Below are 24,191 nucleotides of genomic sequence, written 5' to 3' on the forward strand. Positions count from 1 at the left end.
GGCTGGGTGCCTTCAAGAATTTAGGCTACGGCCTACTAGGCAATGCGGCTGAGTCAGGCGCTGCCTTTGGGGGAGGGGGGGGTCTCTTTTTTTTTTTTTTTTGGCCACCTGCCGGGCTGAAGATCTGTGCAATTGCAGCTGGGCCTCCACAAAAATATAGGCAGGGGCTTGCGGCCTATAGTGCTGTGGGGGCGCTTCATTTTTTTTTAATGACATATCCTTGCCGCCATTATTTTGTGGGACACCTGACCTGTTTTAATAAGGGTACCCTGCCTGTGCTTCTGCGTCAGTGGGTGGCCCCCCCTATGTCCTCAGGAGGGCGACCCACCCCCCTTGTTTTTATGCTGGATCCAATAGGTGGTCCATTGCAGAATCGCAGTCGGCGGCCTCCTCTGATTGTTTTTCGGGGTGAGCTTAGTATATAGTGACCCTACTGGGTCTGCGTCCACGCACCTGGAGTGTTCAGACTGGCCTCGCCGGTCTTGGTACACAGGCCTGGTAAGGCTGGTAGCAGACGTCCCTTGGAAACTTCCTCTCAGGTACGATCTTCTGTCTAGGGGACCAATCTTCCACCCTTCTTTACAGTTGCTGTCTTTTACGGCCTGGCTATTGAAAGCCAGGTGCTGAAGAACAGAGGGCTGTTGGAGTCGGTGATTCCTACACTGTTGAAACCTCTGAAATATACTTCCAGGAAGGCTTATCAAGTTTGGAAGGCGTACATTACTTGGTGTGAGCCACGGGGGGGGGGGGGGGGGGGGGGGGAGTTTTCCCCATTCCTTTTCTGTGTCTCGTCTGTTGGAGTTTCTACGACTAGATGTAAATCAACGTTTGGCTCTGAGCACCATCAAGGGCCAGATCCCCGCTTTGGCCATATTTTTCTAAAGGCCGTTGGCGGTGAAGTCCTTGGTTCACCCTTTTTGTGCAGGGGGTTAGCCATCTGGCTCCTCCGGTGCGATCCCTGGTACCTCAATTTGGTACTGTCGGTACTTCAATAGCCTCCTTTTGAAAACATTTGTGAACTTCCTTTGCTCACTCTGTCGCAGAAGGTGGCCTTTTTGGTTGCTATTACTTCTGCGCGTAGGGTGTTGGAGTTGGCTGCATTGTCCTGTTGGTCACCTTACCTGGTGGTTCACAGGGACAAAGTGGTGTTACGACCCTGTCAGGCGTTCCTTGTTCTTACGGATGGACCTTGTAAGGGGCAGGCTGCATCTGCTGCGACCATTTCCAGATGGATCAGGTAGATGGTGGTGCAGGCCTATTCTATTAAGGGTCAGGTTCCTCCTTTCCCTGTCAAAGGTGCATTCTACGAGGGCGCTCAGTGGTTCAGGTGTGCAAGGCAACTACATGGTTGTCTGTACACACATTCACAAAGTTTTAGAAGGTGGATGTGCTTGCATCATCGGATGCTGCATTCGGCCGCAACGTTTTGCAGGCTGCAGTTGCAGAGGCTCCCGCCTCTTGAGGGTGTATTTTTTTTTCCAGGTGGTGAGCTCCAGTTCCTGGTTGGCTATGTTTAGCCCTTGCTGGGAATTATATGTATTGCTGTGTTTTTCCCACCCCTCATGTTGATACTGCTTTGGGTCATCCCAAGGGTCTAAGAAGACATGGAGCTGTTTCGGCTAGTGAACGAAAGCGAAAACTAAATTTTTGTCTTACCATAAAATTCTTTTCTCTGAGGTTCACTGACGGACACAGCACCTGGCCCTCTGTTGGATTGAGTTATGTATTCTTCTGACACTGCCTAGTCCGACTCCTGAAGAGAGAGCAGCATAAGCCCAAGGGTCAGAAAGAAAAAAAAAAAAATCCATAGAGGGGTGGGTGCTGTGTCTGTCAGTGAACCTCAGAGAAAAGGATTTTACTGTAAGACAAAATCCAGTTTTTCTGCTGTTCCCACCCCTCATGTATGACACTGCTTTGGGACGTCCCTACAGTCAAGAAGATGAAGAGCTGTGTCCGTCAATGAACGAAAGAGAAAATGGGAGTTTTCTCTTACCGTAAAATCCATTTATCTGATGATCATTGACAGACACAGCACCCACCCCTCTATGGAGTTTTTTTTTTTTCTTTCTGACACGCCTTGTTACAAAATTGAATACCTATAGCAGGAAGTGGGAGTATACCCCCAGGGACTGCCCCATAGGCGTGTTCAAGCTTTTTCTCTGCCTAGTGTCCTACTTCTGTAGGGGGCAGTATAACCCTACAGTCAAGAAGATGACGAGTTGTGTCCGTCAATGAACATCAGAGAAATGGATTTTACGGTAAGACAAAAAAAAAATGCAGTTTACTACCGCTTTAAGCCTTTAGCTGTTCTTTACCTCATTCGGAATTTTGTGTTGTGCCTTGGGAATCATCTTGGCTGGGCACCCACTTCTAGGAAGAGTAGCCACTCTACTAAACTCTCTCCATTTATAGACAGTTTGTCTAACTGTCTAGTGATGGATGCCTGGACACTTTGAGATCGCTTTGTATCTCTTTCAGTCTTATGCAGATCAACTAATCTTGATTGTATGTCTTCAGGGAACTCTTTTTTTGTGAGGAATAGTTAACATTGGCTAATGCTTCTTATGAACAGCAATCTTAAAATGTAAAATGTATGAGTGTCTTTTATCATAGTAGCTCTAAACTACACCTCCAAACTCATTTCAATAATTGGACTCCAGGTGTGCAAACTACTGACTACAATTAACTTGAAGTAATCCTCTATGGGTTTGTTTACTTTTTCCTCTGTCACTGTGAATGTTTAATAGGTATATATTCAATAAACACAACCTGAGAAATTATAATTGTTTTTGTGTTATCAGCTTAAGCACCTTGTTTTTGTCAATTGTTGGGATCAGCACACATCTTATGGGATAACCAGTAAATTCCAAGACGTTCACACACGTATACGTTTATATGTGTCTATGTACTTTGAATTCTGATTCCTTCTACTGCATGATCATAACTGCTTTTTTTTTTTTTTTTTTTTTTTTTGGGCTCATTCACAATGTCAGACCCTGCTACCACTCTGAAAATCAATGCATGCTCAGATCACTTTTCAGAGGCATTTGACATGCGGTGAAAAGGCGATATGTCGCCTCCCCACTGCCTGTTTTAGCCCCTTAAATGCAGCAACACTGCCGCAGCTGCGTTTAAATCATGTGGTTGCGGAGCGAATACTGCCTCTGCACCTAAAGAGGGAGCAGTTGGTAAAAAACATGGCTCAATCACATAGTTTTACTGCCCCCCCCCCCCAACCTCCAGGGAATAAGTTCTTGTTTCACATCTGTGTCTACATGCTGCGTTTAGGGCTGCCTTACCCACTAAAATGCAGGGAAAGTCACCACCCCCCCTTTTTTTTTTTTTAAATGCACTGCACTGAAAGCGCGCTGCATTTGCCAAAGTGTGGGGGTACTGTTAAGAATTAATGTCACCCCTGCATGTCTGCTACAGAGCAGCCTACTTTTCTGCATTTCGGAAATTAATGCAATTTTGCACACGTTCCCAACCCACAGTAATATGAACCAAGCCCTTAGACTGGTGTGCCTTGAGACTGAAAATACTTTTCAAGGGCACCCTGACTGGAAAAAGGTTGAGATACGCTGGTCTAGTCAGTCATCAGAGTCCACTTTATCTCCACTGGCTGTGGCCGGTTCCTATTTGCCTATTTTGACTGATATTTTTACTCCATGGCTGAGATTTCTAATTCCGTTTTACGTCTTTTTGACTCAAAGCACCCACTCAGAGGCCTCAGAAGTGCTCTGACACCTTCTTTTGCAGATTATGTATTTGATCTGCCATATGGCGCTTTTCCACTGCATGGAACCGAACGGTTCGGCTTGCTTTTGCACTGCTGGTACTGCATGGTACGGTGTAGGAACGGTTTGGTACGGCGGCGCTTTTCCACTACATGGAACCGAACGGTACGGCTCGCTTAAACAGTACCACCTCAGTTGTGGTTCCAACAGGGCCGTACCGGTACCATATCCCACAATCCTTTGCATGCAGCCTTGACTGTTTGTCACTACTAGCCACTGATTGGTCAGAGAATCGTTGTTATCCCACCCACTTACTTTAGTACTACTTTAGTGGAAATGCAAACCGTACCGAACCGTTCCAACACCGTACTATGCAGTGGAAAACCAAACTGGGCCGAGTAGAGCCGAGCCGGTACTTGCAGTGGAAAAGTGCCATTAGTGGCTTCTGAGCCCTTAGGTGCTGAGGCAAATTCTTATGCCCCGTACACACGTGCAAATTATCTGAAGACTTTTGTCTGCAGACTTACCTTTTCTATGTAGTGCAAGGGCCTGCCGGATTGCATACAAATTGAAAGTGTTTAGGTTTGACCTCATATTATATGGTTTTGGTAAGTCTGCAGACAAAAGTCTTCAGATAATCTGCACGTGTGTACGGGGCATTAGTTGCTCCAGTGCTTTAATGAGCTTGCCTCTGAAGAGTTTTAATCCACTGCAACTTTTTTGAGGATGCACTAACTTTTCCAACGCTTTCTTTCTCTATATCTTGTGGAGACACTCTGATAAGCTTCTTATGCCCCCAAGCATTTATTAGTCTTGTACCCATCTGTGGAGGTGGTTGTAAAAAATTAATCTACCCCCACTGGATACGGCAGTGTCCCTCCTTAATAAAGCAATCACCCTACCATTACAAGAGGCAACCTTTAAGCGGTTAGAAGCCTTCGCCAGAACTTTGTAGTGTTGGACCATCTGACAGAAAGATCATCCAATCAGCATTCAGTCTGATACCACCACTGCAGTGGCAAAAATTAACTATTAGAGAGGAACTAAAAGTCTCAACAATGCAAGGGAAGTAAAAAGGATTCTTTCCTGGGCAAAAGTTCACGTTCCCACTTTCCCTACATTGTACGTCCCCAGCAGACATTAGCAGGCATACTTCCTCAGCTGACAGCCCCTGGACCCAGAGTAGTGGTCTCTATATCTTGGTGTTCTTCCCAGTCCCCAAAGTTAAACCCCAAACTGGACAGGCTTGTCTTCTAAAGCCTAGTACACGCGCAACGATTATTGGCCGACCGATCGTCCGTCTTTTGTCCAGAGTGGTGTTTTGTTGGTTGGAATGTGCCTAGACTGCACACAAATTTTCTCGCCCGACAAAATTCTACTTCACAAGTGATGTCATGTGTTAGTTTGCTTTCTTTGTGTTCTTTCTTCTCTGAGCATGCCCAGACTTGCTCATTAGATTTTTCCCTGTCTAAATCTGTACTGACTGCACGAAAATCGGCCGTGTTTTGACGGCGGACAAAAATTTTATAGCCTGCACACCAGATTTTTTTCGGCCAAAAAGTCGGAGTCGGTTGTCGGAAGCATCATACTAACAAGCCGAAAATCGGCAGATCGGTCGTTGGGCGAAAATTCCCTGCCGATTTTCGACGCGTGTGTACGAGGCTTTAGGATCTAGATAAAGGATATTCTGGCGATTCCCATTGTTCTGGACTGGCCCAGGCACTATGGTTATGCCAACCTGGTCAGGCTCCCACTGGAGGCTTTGTGGGCTCTGCTAGAAAATCACAATTCTTTGTCTCAAAGATGGATTTGCCATCCTGCCTTACAGTTAAAGGCTTTAACAGCATGGCTGTTGAAGCCAAGGTTTTCAGAGACAGGGGCATCTCTTGAATCCTGTGAATTCCATGATGCTAAACGCTAGGAAGATTTCTTCCACAATTATTGTAAATGAAGGGCATAATTAATTTGGTGTGCATGTCAGGGCTTCTCCCCTAGGAGTTTGTTCATGGGAGGAATCAATTCCTTCATGGAGCTGTGTCTGGACCAGTGTTTGGCTCTAAGCACTATCAGGTTTGTGCCCTTTCTGTCTTGTTTCAGAGACTGTTTGCTGCTTATGCATTAGGTACAGGGAGTCTCCCATGTAACTCCCCCTGTTTGTTCTGCTATTGACTCAGTGGGATCTGAATCTGCCTCTTTCTGCACTTTAGAAATGACCCTTTGGACTCATTGGAGAGATTCCTTCCTACTCTCACCTTTGTAGCCTTGACCCCTGCAAGGCTTTTGGCCTTATCTTGCAAAAAAATACATTTTTGGTCTTGCCTAAGGACAAGAAGGTGTTGAGGCTTGACTTTCTGCCTTTCACATCAACCAGGACATTATTGTCCCATCTCTCTATTCAACTCTGGTTCATCAAAATTAAATTTCACCTCCATTTCCTGGATATGGATTGGGTTGTGGGAGTCTCTAAGCCACTGTTTTTTTTTTTTTGGTGTTTTTTTTTTTTAAGAAAGATTCACTAATTGTCATCCTGGATGGGCCTAATGTATTCTCGTTTTACCATCTCTAGGTGGCTTAGACAGACCATCATTCAAACTCTTTTGGTTTCAAGAATCGCGTTGCGCCACTTTTTCTATCAAAGTGCATTCTGCTACATCTGTGAGTGCTTCCTGGCATCAATCAAATGATTCCCTGATTTGAAAGGCTGTCAGCTGGTCTTCTATGTTCTTTAAGATCTACCAGGCGGATGTTTAGGCCTCATCTGATGCCCGTTTTGAGTGTAAGGTCCTTCAGGTGGCTCTTTGACATGCAAACTCCAGTTCTCTGGGTTTTTTTTCTTGGATCTGTTAGCAATTGGTTGCAGTGTTTTACACCCCTCAGGTGGACTGCTTTTGGATGTACTGAAGGTTAAAGACTCCCTCAATTGATGAGAGGAAATAGGAATATTGTACTCTCCATAAAATCTTTTCCTTGGAGTGCATTGTGGCACACTGGTCTTACCCCTCTGTGTTTGTGATCATGCTCTCACTACGGCTTTGTTTCAAAACTGATACACTTTGGTAGTAGTAAGAACCCATTCACACAGGGGCGACACGACTTGCCGGGGCGACCTGTGAAGTCGCGGTGCACAGTGTGCACCGCGACCTCGGTGCGACATGCACGATCTTCATATTATTGAAGTCAATGCAAGTCGCCTCCAGGTCGCCCCAAAGTAGTACAGGACCCTTTTTCTAAGTCGGAGTGACTTGTGTCCCTCCTATTAGAACGGGTCCTGTGCTAATCAATGGCAGGCGACCCACCGCGACTTGTCAGGTGACCAAGTCGCCTGACAAGTCGTGCTAGTGTGAATGGGGACTAAAGGTTTTTCCTGTGCTCACCTACAGGGTTTTTTTTTGCTAGTGGTCCAAGCCTTCTGTAGGTGGCGGTATAACTGCTGAAGGTTAATGATGCTCTGTGTTGTTCAATGGACTCCAAAGAAATAGAGATAAATATTTTACAGTGAGTACAAATAGTTCTTTCTACAGAAAGAAAGTGAGGAAAAAAAAATATTGGGATACGATCTAGAAAGCAAAGAGTAAGGTTTGGGGGTAAACTTTAGGATTACTTGGACATAGGCTTTAGGCGGAAATCATACAGTGAAAGACCCGTTTTGCGATCATCAGCATTTACATTACCAAGTACACTTTTTTGAATAATACAAATTTTTTATTTATCTTTCTGTAAAAACTCCCCATGTTTAACTGTGCACATTCTAAGCCTGACTCTGGATGACTTAATTCTGTAGACTGATTGTTCCTGTTGTAGGCAGAAGATGGAGCAAATATGATACAAAAAAAAAAAAGTGTAAAACGCCATGGTTTGATCAAAAGAGTCCATTAGCTTTCTTGATATTTTGCTTTTTCCATTCAGGTAGAGCCTTGAATTCAGACATTGAGATTCCAAGTATTCTTTCAAAATCCTCGTTGGAGAGATAGTCCTGAAAGAAAGAACCTAAGTTTAGGCACCTTGTCTTTACCTATTGAGTCTATAACCTAAAATCCATTATACAGCCAGTAAAGTCAGAATCTGCATTTTTGTTCCTGGAATCCTGGCCATTGCATTATTAGGGGGTCCTTTCATACAGCAGCAGCGTGGCCTTTTGCGACCATGCTGCTGGTTTTATACAAAAAAAAAAAATCAGGCTAACTTTAGAGTGTGAAAAAGTAAATGTGGTATAACCCAACTACCCGCGCAAAAGAATATTTAAATGTGTGTAATCAATAATAATAAATATTGAAATATTCAATAGTGATGAAAATATTAATAAAGTGTAGGAATGACCTAGACCAGAAGCAGCAATCCAACACAAAAAAGGGAATGATGGAAAATTAATAATAATTAATAGATTGCGCTCAACTGAGACACTTAATATAGAAACGTGAATGAAATTACACATAAATTGTGCAATAATAGTGATAATAAAAGTGACACAATGAATTAAATGTGCAAATAATCATTAATGTGCAAACAATGCAAATAGAATACTGTGTGGTAAATACAATATTAGAGAAATGTGCAAAAATTAGCAATATTTGTGCAAACAATGCAAATAAAGTGCAATAATTCCAAAATGTGAATCACAGGTAGTATTGGAGTAATAGTCCCCAAAAGGTGCACAAATTACTGCAAAATGTCCATAGCTGGATATTGAATATTTCATTCACACTTCTATATTAAGTGTCTCAGTTGAGCGCAATCAATTATTATTAATTAATTTATTTTCTTAACATTAGAGTGTGTTTTTTTTTTATTCATGAAACCTTTTTTTTTCCAAAATTTCTGCGCAAATAAAGTGTGACGTAAAAAGTTGCAACAGCCACCATTTGTTATAGCAAAAAAAATATGATTTTTACATGTAGGAGAGAAGTGTCAGAATTGGCCTGGGTGGCAAGTGGTTATTTACCATAAGTAAGTAAGTAATATACAAATAATTATTATATACTGTTTTTTAAGGTAATTTACTATATTTTCAAAAACTGTACTCTAGCAGGTGGCTTAACGGACAAATTACTAAAGTTTGAAGTTATAACTTCAAACCAGTGATTTCAAATAGATAAATAATAAATTATGTTATAACATATAGCATAATAATAAAATATTTTGCTTGATTAAAAAAGTATCTTTTCAGCAGCAGATTCTCCCTCTTAACTGTGTGAGAAAAACATGGGGTTATGGGTAAACCTTATACCCATGAACCCATGTTTTTTCCTTGTAGTTAAGAGGGCTGGGCTTGAAGGGAACATTTGCCTTTTAGACACATGCCCCCTTCTATGACACTGCAGTGAGAGGAGAGTCTCCACTGCAGCATTTTTTATTGAACAGCAAGGACCAATGGTGCTTTACCATTGGTCTAAGGCTCCAAGCTGTCCATTGAGCCCAGTGCCTCTGACAAGAAGTCATCCTCTCATTCTGCTGCAAACAGCGTGTGCCAGCTTGTATTTAAACTGGCCGCGCTCTATGTAGCTTCTGATAGGCTGCACAAGGAGCCCCGTATCTCTGGAACCATAGGTGCTATGAGCCCCACATTTCGACCAGTGGTAGGGTAGGACTTTGGCTACCTAGCCCTACCTACCTATGACCATCGAAGCTCCATCCACTTCTGGCTGAGGCCAGTGGCTCCAGTCTTGGGCCTTGCATGCTTTCTAAGAGGAAGAGGTGTTCCTAGTGGTGGATGGGTCTGATTGGCTGAGCTGGAGATTGTGAAGTAACCCACCCACCTACCTCTCCTCCTCAGCCCTTCAGAGGAAGCCTTGTATTCATAAATTAGAAAGCTTCCTCTGAATGGCTGAGCAATGCTCAGCCTGTATAAATATAATAAGAAGAATTTCCGCGCTAATGTGACAATAAATTGAGTGATAAAATAAAAATATAAGCAGCTAGCACAAAATCAACTAACCGTGATTCAAAAATACAATATATCCCAAAAGTGCAGCGCTAACATAAACAAATTGCAATTGAAAAGTTTCAAAATTCAAAAGGGGAGTGATGTCCAAATTAATGAATACAGTCCCACATAAATATTGTAGAAATTTGAAAAGGAAAAAAAAGGGGGGGAGGGAAATAGTGTCCAAATTAATGAATACAGTCCCACTAAAAAAATAAGTGTAAATGCTGTAAATCCACATGCAGGATATTCAAGACAGGGAAGAAGCCTCTTTCCAATGACACCAAGGGGAAGTGTGAGAAGGGGACACCTCTGGACGCCCAGACGACGTCTTTTGATGACGAAACGTTGGCGACTCCAGACGTAACGTCAACACGCCCCCTATACGAAGCCGGCTGCATTGATTCTTGTATGCGGTTTGGGAGATTTGCGGGACGCCGCGGTTTTCACCCAGGATCAGCTTGTATATGCCTGTTTTTCATCTGTAACGTGTGAGTAGCTTTTTGTCTTAATAAATATTGCCTTATTTTACGGGATTACGCTATGGGCCTTTGTTTCTTTTCCGAGTATATCCACCTACACTTGTTGGGGTAATTGAGGAGGATCAAGCCTGCCACCCATTTACTATATTCGATATATCAACTTGCCTGGAGAGGCTGCCCCTTCCTAAAAACAGACTCAGGCACTTCAGAACTCCGACAACTTCTGACCACACTGGTTTGTTTAAATTACTTGTTCATTTATTTGAGCAGCCACTGAGTTCTGGTAAGCTGCTTGCTATACCCACACACAGAGGTGTCCCCTTCTCACACTTCCCCTTGGTGTCATTGGAAAGAGGCTTCTTCCCTGTCTTGAATATCCTGCATGTGGATCTACAGCATTTACACTTATTTTTTTAGTGGGACTGTATTCATTAATTTGGACACTATTTCCCTCCCCCCCCCCTTTTTTTTCCTTTTCAAATTTCTACAATATTTATGTGGGACTGTATTCATTAATTTGGACATCACTCCCCTTTTGAATTTTGAAACTTTTCAATTGCAATTTGTTTATGTTAGCGCTGCACTTTTGGGATATGATGCTCAGCCTGACTTGATTTTGTTTAAGGAACAGGACAGGAAGTCCACCTCCCGCTGCCGGAAGTCAGTGCTGTATACTGTATGTAGCTTATAATGCATGCAGTGCTCCCAGAAAGCACGCCTGTTTTGAAGGAAATAGTTTGTTTGGACCAATTTAATTATGTTAAATTAAACCTGCATTTATATTTTAAAGCCGCTGGATTAGCAAGCCTGCCAGGCAACCAGTATTTACAGAAGAGATCTTTACTGGTGGCCTCTGTACTTCTCACAAGACATATTTACTTTAGTATCATAGGTACCATTTACCTAAGAAAATCTCCAGTCTATACATTGTCTTTTCATTACCTCTTTCCTGGTGGGGTCCACTCCAGGTGGCAGCTCGTCAGGAGTCTTATTTATCAGGTCATCAGCTGGGTATGTGGTGAGAACAAGAGAGCCCAAGTTTGTCTTGGCAGTAAATGAATCCAATATGGAGTTAGAAAAATCCTGAAATTAAAACAAAAACACAAGCTACAAATTTTATCAGCCCCAACTGAATTCTAGATCATTCCTTCTAATATAGGCATAAGGTATGAGGTGCCGCCCCATTCTCCTGTTACATAGAAATACATTTGCTTAAAGCTGACCTCCGCTCAAAAATGAAAGCACAGCTTATCCCCTTCTCCCCCCCCTTAACAAATGAGCATTTTAGGGGTTTTTTTTGTGACAGGTACCCACTTGCACTTCCTAAATACTTGCCGAGCCGAGAATTCCATGATCTTGGACCACCCTCTCCTGGGATACGTTACCCATCCCAGGAGGCTGCAGGACCATCCTCACGCATGCACAGAGACTTCCTGAAGTTTCCCAGCCGGCTCCGATATCCACAATTCCAGCACAACCCCACGTGCTGGTAAGTGTTTGTTTCTTAAAGTCAGCAGCTACAGTATTTAAATTGTAGCAATAATCTGCCTCATCTTCTAGCTAAAGGACATCCAGCATTATCTTGTTCTTTACTTTCTAGCTTTACCTTTATTTTCTATTATCCGCCCTTTTTAATCAATGGATTTCAGTTCTTTCAATCATGGATGCTCCATATCACATGTGGGCTTTACCTAGGGCAGTCTCCATGCAAATACAGTCTTCCTAGGAAAGCCCATACCTCGATTGACACCCGTCAAGGCATTTTGATATCTGCATAACTCCTGTCAAGAGCCACCTCACTGCTTGAATCAGAGATCAGTACTGGGGCAGGGTGCTGAGATGTTTTCAGGAAGCTATGTAAAGCGCCCTGCCAGTCCCTCTCACCTGCCATGATCTGCCTGCATTGCACAGAGACCCAGTGATGTTGTCACTTAGTCTAAAATAAGTTAAACAAAGCATAAAAAAAGCATGTTTATGAGGAAAAGGAGGAGCCGGGAACTATAAGCATATTCAGTTTAAAAGGATCGGTCCACTCCAATGTTGTCGTGAAAGCACCTGACAATTTTTTATACCTCTCGGGAACTCTATTTCTGAGGTCTCTGCATAACTGTGTGGCCTTGTTTGGAGCTTTTTTTTTTGGGGGGGGGGGGGGGGTTGTATTTATTTTATTTCTGTATTATGGGTTTCGAGATCTTCACAACTGTGTGCCTATTATGAGAGATTCTCCCCATCTCTGATGGTTATTTTATTCTATTTCCTTATTATGGAAGATGCAACAGGATGAGATTAAACACCTAGAATTGTCTGGTTGCTTATTTTGTCGGGGGGATCTTTCTCTTGGTATATCAAAATCATGTAAGAGGTCCAAACAGGACTAAAGCCTCATACACACGCGTTGAAAATCGGCAGGGAATTTTTGTCCGACGACCGATCTGCCGATTTTCGGCTTGTTAGTATGATGCTTCCGACAACCGACTCCAACTTTTCGGCCGAAAAAAATCTGGTGTGCAGGCTATAAAATTTTTGTCCGCCATCAAAACACGGCCGATTTTCCGTCAGTCAGTACAGATTTCGGCAGAAAAAAAATCTGATGAGCAAGACTGGGCATGCTCAGAGAAGAAAAAACACACGGAAAGTTAAAGTGGTAGTATCCCGCTTTTTGACACTTTTACATACAGGTAAGCCTATAATAAGGCTTACCTGTTGGTACAAATAATATCTCCTAAACCGGCATGGTTTAGGAGATATTTACAGTGTATGCAGCCGCTCACGCGAGCGGCGCATGCGCTCTGAAGGTCCGGGGGACCTTCAATTAAGTTGCCGGGAGCTTGCCGGAAAAATCACTCCCGCGCGCATGCGCGGGAGTGACGTCATCGCGGCTCCGGCCAATCATCGCGCCGGAGCCGTCTCTTCCTGCCAATCAGCGCGCCGGAGCCGCTGAATCCGGAAGAGACGACGAGGGACCATGGCAGCGCCCGCAGCGATGTCCGGGGGTCCGTGTCGGGGCTTCGTTTTAAGGTAAGTTACACATAATGGGCTAGTATGCAATGCATACTAGCTCATTATGCCTTTGTCTTGCAGGTTTTTTTTTTTTTTATTTTTTTTTTTATAGAGTTTACAACCGCTTTAACCAGCACATGACATCACTTCTGAAGTAGATTTTTGTTGGCCGAAAATTCGTGTGCAGTCTAGGCACATTCCAACCAACAAAACACAACTTGGACAAAAGTCGGACGATCGGTCGGCCGATAATCGTTGCGTGTGTACGAGGCTTTAGGCTGGCCGTAGACAAGGCAATTTTGTTTTCCTACACCCTGAATCGCTTGCTTCCTCAGTCAACACAATCCTTGTCAATGGGGGGGGGAATCCCTCCCACAGAGCCATTGTGTTATTGGGGCGGGGAAGCCGTTCCCGCTGGGAAACACAGCGATTACTGCTAGCTGCTATAATGGCTGCTAGCAATAATCGCATGTAAAATCTGACCGACCGGTTGATCAATCAACTTGGGTACGTTCAGCTTGCCTTTACAGTGTCCAAATCTTGGCCGTTTTCAGCCGGCTTCAGCCCACACAGCTCCTTTTACAGCTAACAACGACTTTTCTGCTCAGGGCTGCCATCAGGGGGGTACAGCCCATACAGATGTAAGGGGCCCGGGCATCCTGAGGGGCCCAGTCCCTCAGGATGCCTGTGCTCCAAGTTGGCACCTCTTTTGTTCCTTTCCTCCCCTACACTGACAACTAGTCCCGACTCCCGCTGGTGCCACCCGCTGCACTGGCTCCTGACTCCCATCCTGCCACTGGCTACTGCTGTCAAAATTATTGGTTGCTAGGACCGCCTGGCATCCTAGTAGCCAATCCTATGCATTCACAGGCCCCCGCAGAGGAGGAGGATGTAACCTGGTGGTAAGGCCCAGAGGGCCCTGGCATAAAGCTGTGTAAGGGGCCCCAAAATTTCTGATGGCTGCCCTGTTTCTGCTAAAGGTCCAAAACTTTATTAAGCATCAAATAAGAAAAGGCAGACACGGGTAAATCTTTCCTCAGTCTGTATGATGCCTGAATTGTATGCTTTGCTTAGATTTTTCTAATTGGTGCTCTTTCATCGTCTATCCAGTTAAACAGACCATGGACTTCTGATTCTTGTACTTACTGAGGAGACTCCATCAATTGTATCTGTATCATCCAGTTCAGCTTTCAGTTGCTCATAAGATTTTGTGTTCTGTAAGTGGTAAAGAGAAGACCGTCAGACTTTTTACAGAGGTAAATAATCTGGAGGAATGAATGTGCTCACATATTTTTAAAACAGCAGTCAGTTATATAATACATTTTATTATTTGCTTCTCCACACCTTTCAGCTGCTGCTTAGAGAGACACGGCCACAATGCCCTGTCCCTCGGTAAGGTCCATTCGCTTATCCATGCTCCTTCACCACCCTACTGCTGCAACAGTCCACCCTGGGTCAGCCTAATGCCCCACTCATGTGGTAGTGTGTGGTGACTGGCTGTCTCATGACCAGAAGTTACCGAACAGAACAAGGGCTTCAAGAGAGCATGGGGAAGGTGCATAAATCTTTTCTGGTGGGCTGGGATATCAAGAGGCACTGTCACTTTCCCCTTAATAGTCAGAAGCAGTGGTGTTCAATATTTCATATAGGGGACATCAAGTGGGCCCCTGATATCACCAAAAGGCCACATATAATATTTTGTATGTTTTATTTCTTGGAGACAGCAGACATTATTAAATTATTATTATTAAATCCGGTGGATACCATGTGCTAATACTGACCCACAGTAGTGGATACTGCAAGAGTTAGTTCTGTGACATATTGAGGGTCCTAAGTGTTTGTATAGAGATATCATTTTGTGCTCTTTGTCAACTTTCAGCGGCTACTGACAGTTTCCTCAGTCATACTGTTCATTGCTCTTTTATTGGTGCCAGACCTCCTGAGAAGCTTCTAGAATAGGGGTGTTGAACTCAATTTCATTGCGGGCCGCTTCAGCATTATGGGCTGGTTGTATCGGTAAGGCCCCTTTTACACAATCGAACCAATCAAGTCCGACTGTCCGTTTTTCAGGCAGACCTGATCGGGCCACCCATTCTCCTCTATGGAAAGGCGGATGTGGAAAATGGTGTGGGATAGTTTAGGTTTAAATGTCAGTGGCTCCCCATAGAGGAGAGTGGGACAGGTCCGTCTCTGCACAGTGAGCGGAGACAGACCTGTCATCCACCTGCTCAGCGGGGATCAACGGAGCAATCCCCGCTGAGCAAACAGATCCGGCCAGTGTGAAAGGGGCCTAGGACTATTATCCAGGTCTTTTTTTTCTTTCTCAGAATAGATGCAGAAACTCAACCACAACCCCCCCCCCCCCCCCTGCTGAACAGTAAGGGGATTCTAAAGGAGCAAAAAATGCTAGGAGTGCATTGTGTGCGGAGTTCAGGGATGCACTATGTAAAGAGTGCAGAGTTCAGGGGTGTGCTACGTACAGAGTGCAAACTTTAGGGATACACTGTGTGCAGATTGCAGAGTGAACAGTTCATGGGTGTGCTGGGTGCAGGGTGCAGGGTTGAGGAGCGTACTACATACTGAGTGCAGGGTTTAGGAGTGTGCAGTTTTCAGCTCTCTTTTACGGTCTGTCCACTCTACCCCTCCTCTGATTTTTGCACCACTCACCCCCTTTCCCTGCCTCTGCACACATCTCCTTCCACAGCCCTCATCTCCACCCACCCCCCCCCCTTCTCCTGGCAGTGTAGGTGGTTCTGCCTCTCTCTCTTACTCATGGGGGATCACAGTGCAGCTTATCAGGTGATGCCCCATCCCACACTGCAGCCACATCTCTCTTGTCCCTGCCCTGAGTGTAGGGGCAGGCAGGAATCTGTGAGTGCCACTGAGAGGAAAGGCTTCTGCATTAACAAGTGACAGTGGTGAGCAGGGAGTGGAAGATGAGAGCTAGAGGAGGCGGAACAATGTTCCACCACGTTCCGGCTAAAAAAAGCCCTGAGTGCCAGGGCCACAAGAAATGGCCTGACAGGCCGGATTCCTCCCACGGGCTGGGTTCCTCCCAACAGCCTTGTGTTTGACACGTGCTCTAGAAGCCATTGTAAATGATAGGTTTTCTTTAAATGACAGGCTCTCTAGCTTATCTTTTGTCTTCTGTTACCTGCTGTTTTACCCTGTAAGCATACTGAAACAAAAAAAATGATAGTCCATTTTAACAAGAACTCTCAGCCCAGAGGCTAAACAGAACATTGATGACATTATGAGAGGTCCCTCTTGGATATTAGACTTAGCACCCTGAGGGTTGGTAGGTATGGCTCTGTAGGTGTGAATTACGTACCTCCCACTTGAATGGATCCCAGGCATGGAACCAGCCAGTGAAGGTGGGAGGTTCAAACCCTTGCTTCACGATGACGATGGGGGTGCTGAGGTCCCGCCCTCCAGGGTGAGTCTTCAGGTATTCCTGAGCCGTTACTGCAACTTGTGCCTTCTCTGCATCGTTCGCACCTTTTCCGATCCACAAGAAGACCTGATGGCACAGTTATCACAAGCAGCTGTCTAAAAATGACTGTTGGAAATGATGGCATACAAATTCTTTTCACTTTAAAGGATAGCTCTACTAAAACATATTAATACATCCTCCTTTGTTTGTGCTTTGACAGCTGTCATCACAGGCCAAGTCCAGAATACTGTAAGCATTGCATTATATACATCTGCTTGTCAGCACCTGTACTGTAACTGCAGACAAGAAGGAACATTGAGGCAGGCACATGCGGAGAACCACCAAGGTTGAGGCTACTTGTGGGGTCATGAATGGGCATCATGACTCTGAATGGTGTTTAAACTAAACCATTCTAAAGCCTGCCTCCATATATTACAGTCCACATTACAGTGGACTATTCGAAAGCACATAACCTGGCATCGTTTGGTATATTCCCCAATCCCTATTATGGTGGACTCTATGGTTGAGTCAGACAAGTATGTCCCTAGGGGAGCTAAATGAACTAGTACACACGAGCCCGGGTTATCTTGTTTCCCCTGGATCTATGAACCAGAAAGAGGAAATAAACTCTTACAAAGGACAAGATGGAATAATTGTCACCGTTATATGGGGGTTCTATACTATCCACCTAGGAGAGTAATATAGACATAATTTGACATCTATAATTATATACTTAACCTTAGGGACTGTGATTCTCCCTACCTGTCATCTAATCTCCGGTTACAGCAAGAAATATCGGTATTGCTCGGTCTCTCTGGCCCTGACGAAGCCTGATGCGAAACGCGTTGGCTCATTGGGACCCACAAACCGAATATCATCAAAGACTTCTTGCACCAACATCAGCTTGAAGCATGTATTGCTCCCATAATAGGGAAATATTTCTGTGCTGTGGTTTTTAACATACGTTTTGCATATGAGGGATGTTATATGTGCCTTTATACATCCCGGTGTGTATATTAATTTTTAAACACATTCAATAAATGTTTCAATTTTAATGTATTGGTTCTCTGGTCTTCCTTCTCCCAAATTAGCCTAGAAACCCCTACTTTATCTCTAGATAGTTGTGGTTGTATATATTGGGGCATGGGCTTACTTTCACGGTAAATCTCTTGAAGAAGCAGCATTGTTGCATCCAATGCAAGGAACAATCTGTGATTTTTATTCCCGCACATACTGTATGTAATCTATGGAGATCACAGATTCCTGGAAGATGGCAGCCCTTTCATTAAGTGTACACTTAGGGAACTCCAGGCCTTGACTGAGAACACAGAAGGCTGCAAGGATCCCTTTAGATATGTTTTCGGTTTTCCATAGTATTCTGGAATTGTATCTAATTTGAGATCGGTAGGGCTTAAATTGTCATTAACCCCTTTACGCCGACGTAACGCAAATATGCGGCCTTCCGCTGCAAGTGGTTGTACTGGGATGATATGCAGCTGCAGGCATCACCCCGATACCATTTTTTTTAGAGCGGACGATCAGCTTTCTTGTATTAACAGCTGATGCAGCTAAGCAGACACTCGGCTGCTATTACAAGCAGCGGGAGGGGACATCCTCCCCCCCCCCCCCTTCCGCGGCTCGCCCATGCTCTCATGCCCCATAGGGAGGCCCGAGTGACCAGCCAGCACATCCGCCAGCTGGCTGGAGACCCAAACAAAGCCAGAATCAGCTTTAATCGGATCTCTGATATAGTAACCCAGATACGATGTCATGACATCACTTCCGGTTTACTGAAGACCTAAAGGCACCAGATTTAAAAAAAAAAAAATGACAGTATTCAAAACAGCCAAACTTGACGTTTTAAATGCTTTTAGGTGCAAAGGAGGGATTTAGGGTCTTATAGACCGCCGATCCTTCCATAAAAAGTACCTGGCACCGCCTATTACTGACACAAGGGATGTTTACATTCCTTGTGACAGTAAAAAAGTGATCAAAAATAAGAAATTTAAATGGACAGTGTAAAAATAAAAAAATTAAATAAATAAGAAAAAAAAATGTAAAGCTCCCCATCCCTCCGTGCTCGTGCGCAGAAGCAAACACATACGTAAGATGCGCCCACAAATGTAAACAGTGTTCAAACCACACATGTGTGGTATCCCCGCGATCGTTAGAGCAAGAGTAGTAATTCTAGCACAAGACCTCCTCTGTAACTCTAAACTGGTAACCTGTAAAAAATGTTAAACCTTGGCCAATGGGGAATTTTAGGTACCAAAGTTTGGTGCCATTCCACGAGTGTACGCAGTTTTAAAGCGTGACATGTTGGGTATCTATTTACTCGGCATAACATCAACTTTCACATTATACAAAAACATTGGGCTAACTTTACTGCTATGTTTTTTTTTTTTTTATTCATTAAAGTGTTTGAAAAATTGCTGCGCATATACCGTGTGACATGAAAAATTGCTGCGCATATACCGTGTGACATGAAAAATTGCTGCGCATATACCGTGTGACATGAAAAATTGCTGCGCATATACCGTGTGACATAAAAAATTGCTGCGCATATACCGTATGACATAAAAAATTGCAATGACCTCCATTTTATTCCCCAGGGTCTCTGCTAAAAAAAAAAAAATATATATATATATACAGTATATATACAGTATATATAATGTTTGGGGTTCGAAGTAATTTTCTACCAAACAAATGATGATTTTTACATATAGGAAAGGAAAGCCAGAATTGGCCAGGTATAGAAGTGGCTAAAATCAGCTACAGCAGCACATGGGAGCCATAGGTCCCCACCCCTCTCACCTGATCCCAGGCATCCAATAAGAAGACATCATCTTCAAGCAAATCATCTTGGTTAAAATTTGCAATTTCATCTGCAATAAAGGTTCCTGACTTGTTGGAGCATTCAAAGAGGCGAGGTTGAATGTCAAGGGTTTCTTCCTGCAATCTTCAAGGAGAAAGAAAGTCAGAAAATGCTTCAGATTCTCACAAATCCTCATCATTTGTTCCTTTGGTTATATCAGCGTTCATAAGAACATGAAAATGGACCTCCTGCGATAACTAATGATAAAGCTCCTGATACAGTATATCTGTCCATCTAGGGCAGTGATGGCGAACCTTGGCACCCCAGATGTTTTGAAACTACATTTCCCATGATGCTCATGCACTCTGCAGTGTAGTGAGCATCATGGGAAATGTAGTTCCAAAACATCTGGGGTGCCAAGGTTCGCCGTCACTGATCTAGGGGGTGCATATGGCGGCCGGATCTTTTTAAAAACAACTGGAGAAACTATACACTCAAGACTTTTTGTATCTAGCCAAAAATGAACTGTGTCATTCAACAGCAATTTGTCCAGTTCAAATCTTCACTGTAAAAAGGCACTAGTAATCTGATTGTTGAATCTGCTTGGTTGCTGTTGGCCAATACGATTCCTATTTTGGACACTTTGATTAAAAGGCTCATTCGGTGTCCAAGTTTTTCTCCAAGCGTTCTGCATTCCACGATCTTTAATTGGAGATAATAAAAAGCAGAGCAGCCCAATTCCTGGCCTCAAGGAATTTGTACTTGCCAGAATTGTGAAGCAAGCATCATTTTTCATAGTATCAGAATATCGGGGACCCTAGAGTGGGGATCTCCAAACTGTGGTCCGGGGGCCAGATGCAGCCCCTTGCTTGATTTATCTTGCCCCTGGGGCACTATTTCATCCACTGACACCAACAATGGGGCATAATTCCCTCCACTGACACCAATGATGGGGCCCAATTCCTCCCAATGATACAACAATGGGGCCCAATTCCTCCCAATGACACCAATGATGGGGCCCAATTCCTCCCAATGATACAACAATGGGGCCCAATTCCTCCCAATGACACCAATGATGGGGCCCAATTCCTCCCAACGATACAACAATGGAGCCCAATTCCTCCCAATGACACCAATGATGGGGCCCAATTCCTCCCAATGACACAACAATGGGGCCCAATTCCTCCCAATGACACCAACGATGGGGCGCCATTCCTCCCACTGACTTTTTTATTCCCAATGGCAAGTCTGGCCCTCTTAATGTCTGAAGGACAGTAAGTTTGGAGACCCCTGCCCTATAGGACTGAGTTGAATTGCACTGATAAATGGAATCCAAGCCCTTCAGCCTAAGTTGAGTCAGCCATGGCAACCAATCCTTTGCATCTCAAGCTAGTGACAATGTGGTCTCTGGTCTCCAGGTGTCTCTGTTTTTTTCACAAAGTATTTCATTAGGTTTTTTTGACGTTTCATACAGCAAACCTTTGCATAGCAATGACATGGAGGTTTAACTGAGGCAGAGATGCATATACAAATCCTGATGCCTCTGTTTAATCTGAACATGCAATCTCTGTATCTTGATACATATTATATTAAGTATCAAAAAGAGAGGGACCACATGGGATGGTACAGGGGATCCTTTAATTGTTTGTGCTTTTTTTCCAGTTCTGCCAAGCAACTTTTTATTGGTTATGATGATTCAACCTATAACTAATGAGCTAGCGTCCTCAGGTCTCCATGTGCTTAGCTTTTATTTGCATAGCTCGAGCTGTTGACTGTTATTTCATTCTGGAGGAGAAGTAGAGAAAAAAGGACTTCTTTACCACCAGCACGCTTCCCTTCCTTCCCGTTTGCTTGTTTATATCATGGGGGGATAAGGGCAAATTATCGCCTAGTCTTATACTTGACGGATAATTTAAGGTCTTTTTTTTTTTGTGTTTTTGTATTGTCCTTAGCTGGCTAGCTAGGCCATTGGTTATGTAGTTTTAAATTATTTTTTGGTTGATAAGTAATTTAGGTCACCCCCTTAATAAAACACAACTTCCTTTCTTCCTTTTTGGGCACTTTAAATCAAATTTATGGTGTCTGTGTATTTAATTTAATACTTGTTATTGCACTTCTCATATACCATCCCATGTTTTTCTACCTAGAAAAATGAGCTGAAAATGCTATGTTACGTTGTTTGCCCTCAGAGTATATCTTACAATTTTTTTTAAGTATGGTGACGCTGTGGTCTTTAGGTTTTTCTACCAATGAATAGATATTCATATCATGAACTAAATATACTATGGTTTTAAAATTTTTGTATTTTAAGACTGACATAAAATGAGTTTTGTGCCATGACTGAGGATGCTCAGATGTTGAATTTGCTGATCTCCTTAGTGTGATCTTCTCATCTTCTTGTAGGACAAAATATCATCTCTGGCAGGAAATATATCAATATCATATTTCTTTAAAGTACGGTATCTGAAAAAGGACCCTTTCTCTATGGCTGTTGACTGTTTTTTTTTATTGTATAGAAGAAAAGGTAGAATCCACTTATCTGCTAACAGCAACAGGAACACGTCTTCTTTCAGATACCCTGGTTCATTCAGAACTATTAGGACAGTCAACAATTTGTTTTTTTTAAATGAATAAAAGAAGGGGGTGAGGTAGGCGCTTCTCTGGTGTGTGTTCAATCAAATAATAAACCAAAGTCAAATATGAATGCCATAGCAATGAGTACTAATAGATAAATAAATATTCATACAATAATAAGAAAGTGCATGGTGCTGGATAAAAAAATACAACCAAGAGCTGAAAATGTGATGCCCTTCCTTAGCCACTAGAGGGAGTGGCGTGCACAAATAGATATACAAAATGCAAATGTAAAATAGATTAATAGGTGATTTTAAAAGTGCCAATGTGGTATTAAATGGAATATCTCTATGATCAATTAACCCACAGGCATATTATAGGTGCTAATATAAATGAAAATAAATAAAACCAATATAATACACTTGAAGTGACAATAATCAAATAAATAGTGCTGGTTTGTGATAGGGATTTGACAGTCCACGGTCCATACAATGGTAATCCTGTGTATTGCAGCTATTTCCAAATAGCTGAAAAAGTGCCTGTGCTTCTTTTATCCTTATATGAGTGTGCGAAACCAATGGGGAGCCTTCCCCGTGATCCTGTGCTGTGAAGTTTATCCAAACTTATGGTGATAGTGCTTTCTTCCTCCTTAGTGCATCAAGGCTCGTGCAGGTGCTAATCCCCTATGGTTATGCACTCACCACAGATCCTTTCCCCTGCAGGGGTATGTAGCCTTTGTTGCAATAAGGATGTATCCCTGGACTTCCCAGCTTTCCTACTGACTTCCTATGTTGCCAGTGTATTATATACAAGTGTATTATATTGGTATTATTTATTTTCATTTATATTATCACCTATAATATGCCCGTGGGTTAATTGATCATAGAGATATTCCATTTAATAGCACATTGGCACTTTTAAAATCACCTATATTTCACATTTGCATTTTGTATATCTATTTGTGCACTCCACTCCCTCTAGTGGCTAAGGAAGGGCATCACAGTTTCAGCTCTTGGTTGTATTTTTTATCCAGCACCATGCACTTTCTTATCATTGTATGAATATTTATTTATTTATTAGTACTCATTGTTATTGCATTCATATTTGACTTTGGTTTAATATTTGATTGAACACACACCAGAGAAGCGCCAACCTCACCCCCTTTTTTTATATTTTTTATTCATTGAAATATTTCCATTTGGAAATATAGAGGTGGCAGCACACTCCAACAATTAATTTCTCATTTGCGTCTTGTACACGCCACTCCCTCTAGTGGCTAAGGAAGGGCATCACATTTGCAGCACTTGGTTGTATTTTTTATCCAGCACCATGCACTTTCTTATTATTGTATGAATATTTATTTATCTATTAGTACTCATTGCTATTGCATTCATATTTGACTCAGGTTTATTATTTGATTGAACACACACCAGAGAAGTGCCTACCTCACCCCCTTCTTTTATTAATTTTAATATTTCCATTTGGAAATGTAGAGGTCGCAGCACACTCCAACACATTGGTTATCACACATACCTATGCAATTTCCAGAGCGCGGGATAGCCCCAGACCTTTTCTTACAATTCGTTTTTTTAACCAGAAATGCTATAGTCCCAAGTTCTTCTCACCTTCTCACGATTCTGCTGCTGGAGATACTTGAATCATCAAAATCTGTTTGTCTAGAACAAGGGTCTCCAAACATTCCAAACAAAGGGCCAGTTTACTGTCCTTCGGGCTTTAGGGGGGCCTGACTGTGCCCGGTGGGAGTAGAAAATATCCCAGTGTCAGTGGGCGTAAGCAATGCCCCATCATTGGTTTTAGTGGGAGGAATAGTGTCTCATTGGTGATATGAGGGGGAAGAATTTTGCGTCATCGTTGAGGTCAGTGGGAAGAATGATACACCATCATTTGTGTCAGTTGGAGGAAAAGTGACCCAAGGACCTGATAAAGGCAAGCAAAGGGCCACATCTGGCCCCTGGGACACAGTTTGGAAATCACTGGTCTAGAATATAGTTTGTTTACCAGCTGTTTTTGCTTTATACACTAGCCATGGGGTCAGATATTTACCTTTTGTTGTTAGCATACTGAGATTTGCCTCCCAGAGCCAACCAGAACTCAGATGGTTCCTGGCCTTCAGCCACGACCACCTTCTCACCCCTGGAGATCAGGTCAGCTACATTCTTAGCCATGGCTCTCTCATCACCGCTGCAGCCCTGCAATAGATAAAACATAA

The 24,191-nt window shown here is 43.2% G+C and overlaps 1 protein-coding gene across 1 annotated transcript in view; it reads right to left on the reverse strand.

Moving 5' to 3' along the window:
* Positions 1–7,468: 7,468 nt before the first annotated feature.
* Positions 7,469–24,191, reverse strand: part of VIL1 (villin 1) — a 92,825-nt gene continuing 76,102 nt past the window's right edge. Inside the window, exons 15-20 of the mRNA XM_082260097.1 lie at positions 24,026–24,171; positions 19,387–19,531; positions 16,471–16,659; positions 14,286–14,354; positions 11,082–11,222; positions 7,469–7,710 (exon numbers count right to left, since the gene is read on the reverse strand). Coding sequence (XP_082116223.1) covers positions 7,597–7,710; positions 11,082–11,222; positions 14,286–14,354; positions 16,471–16,659; positions 19,387–19,531; positions 24,026–24,171 — 804 coding nt within the window. The 3' untranslated portion in view covers positions 7,469–7,596. The remainder of the gene's footprint in view (positions 7,711–11,081; positions 11,223–14,285; positions 14,355–16,470; positions 16,660–19,386; positions 19,532–24,025; positions 24,172–24,191) is intronic.

Source organism: Pelophylax lessonae (assembly GCF_965119305.1).
Source record: "Pelophylax lessonae genome assembly, chromosome: 6".
Lineage (NCBI taxonomy): Eukaryota > Metazoa > Chordata > Amphibia > Anura > Ranidae > Pelophylax > Pelophylax lessonae.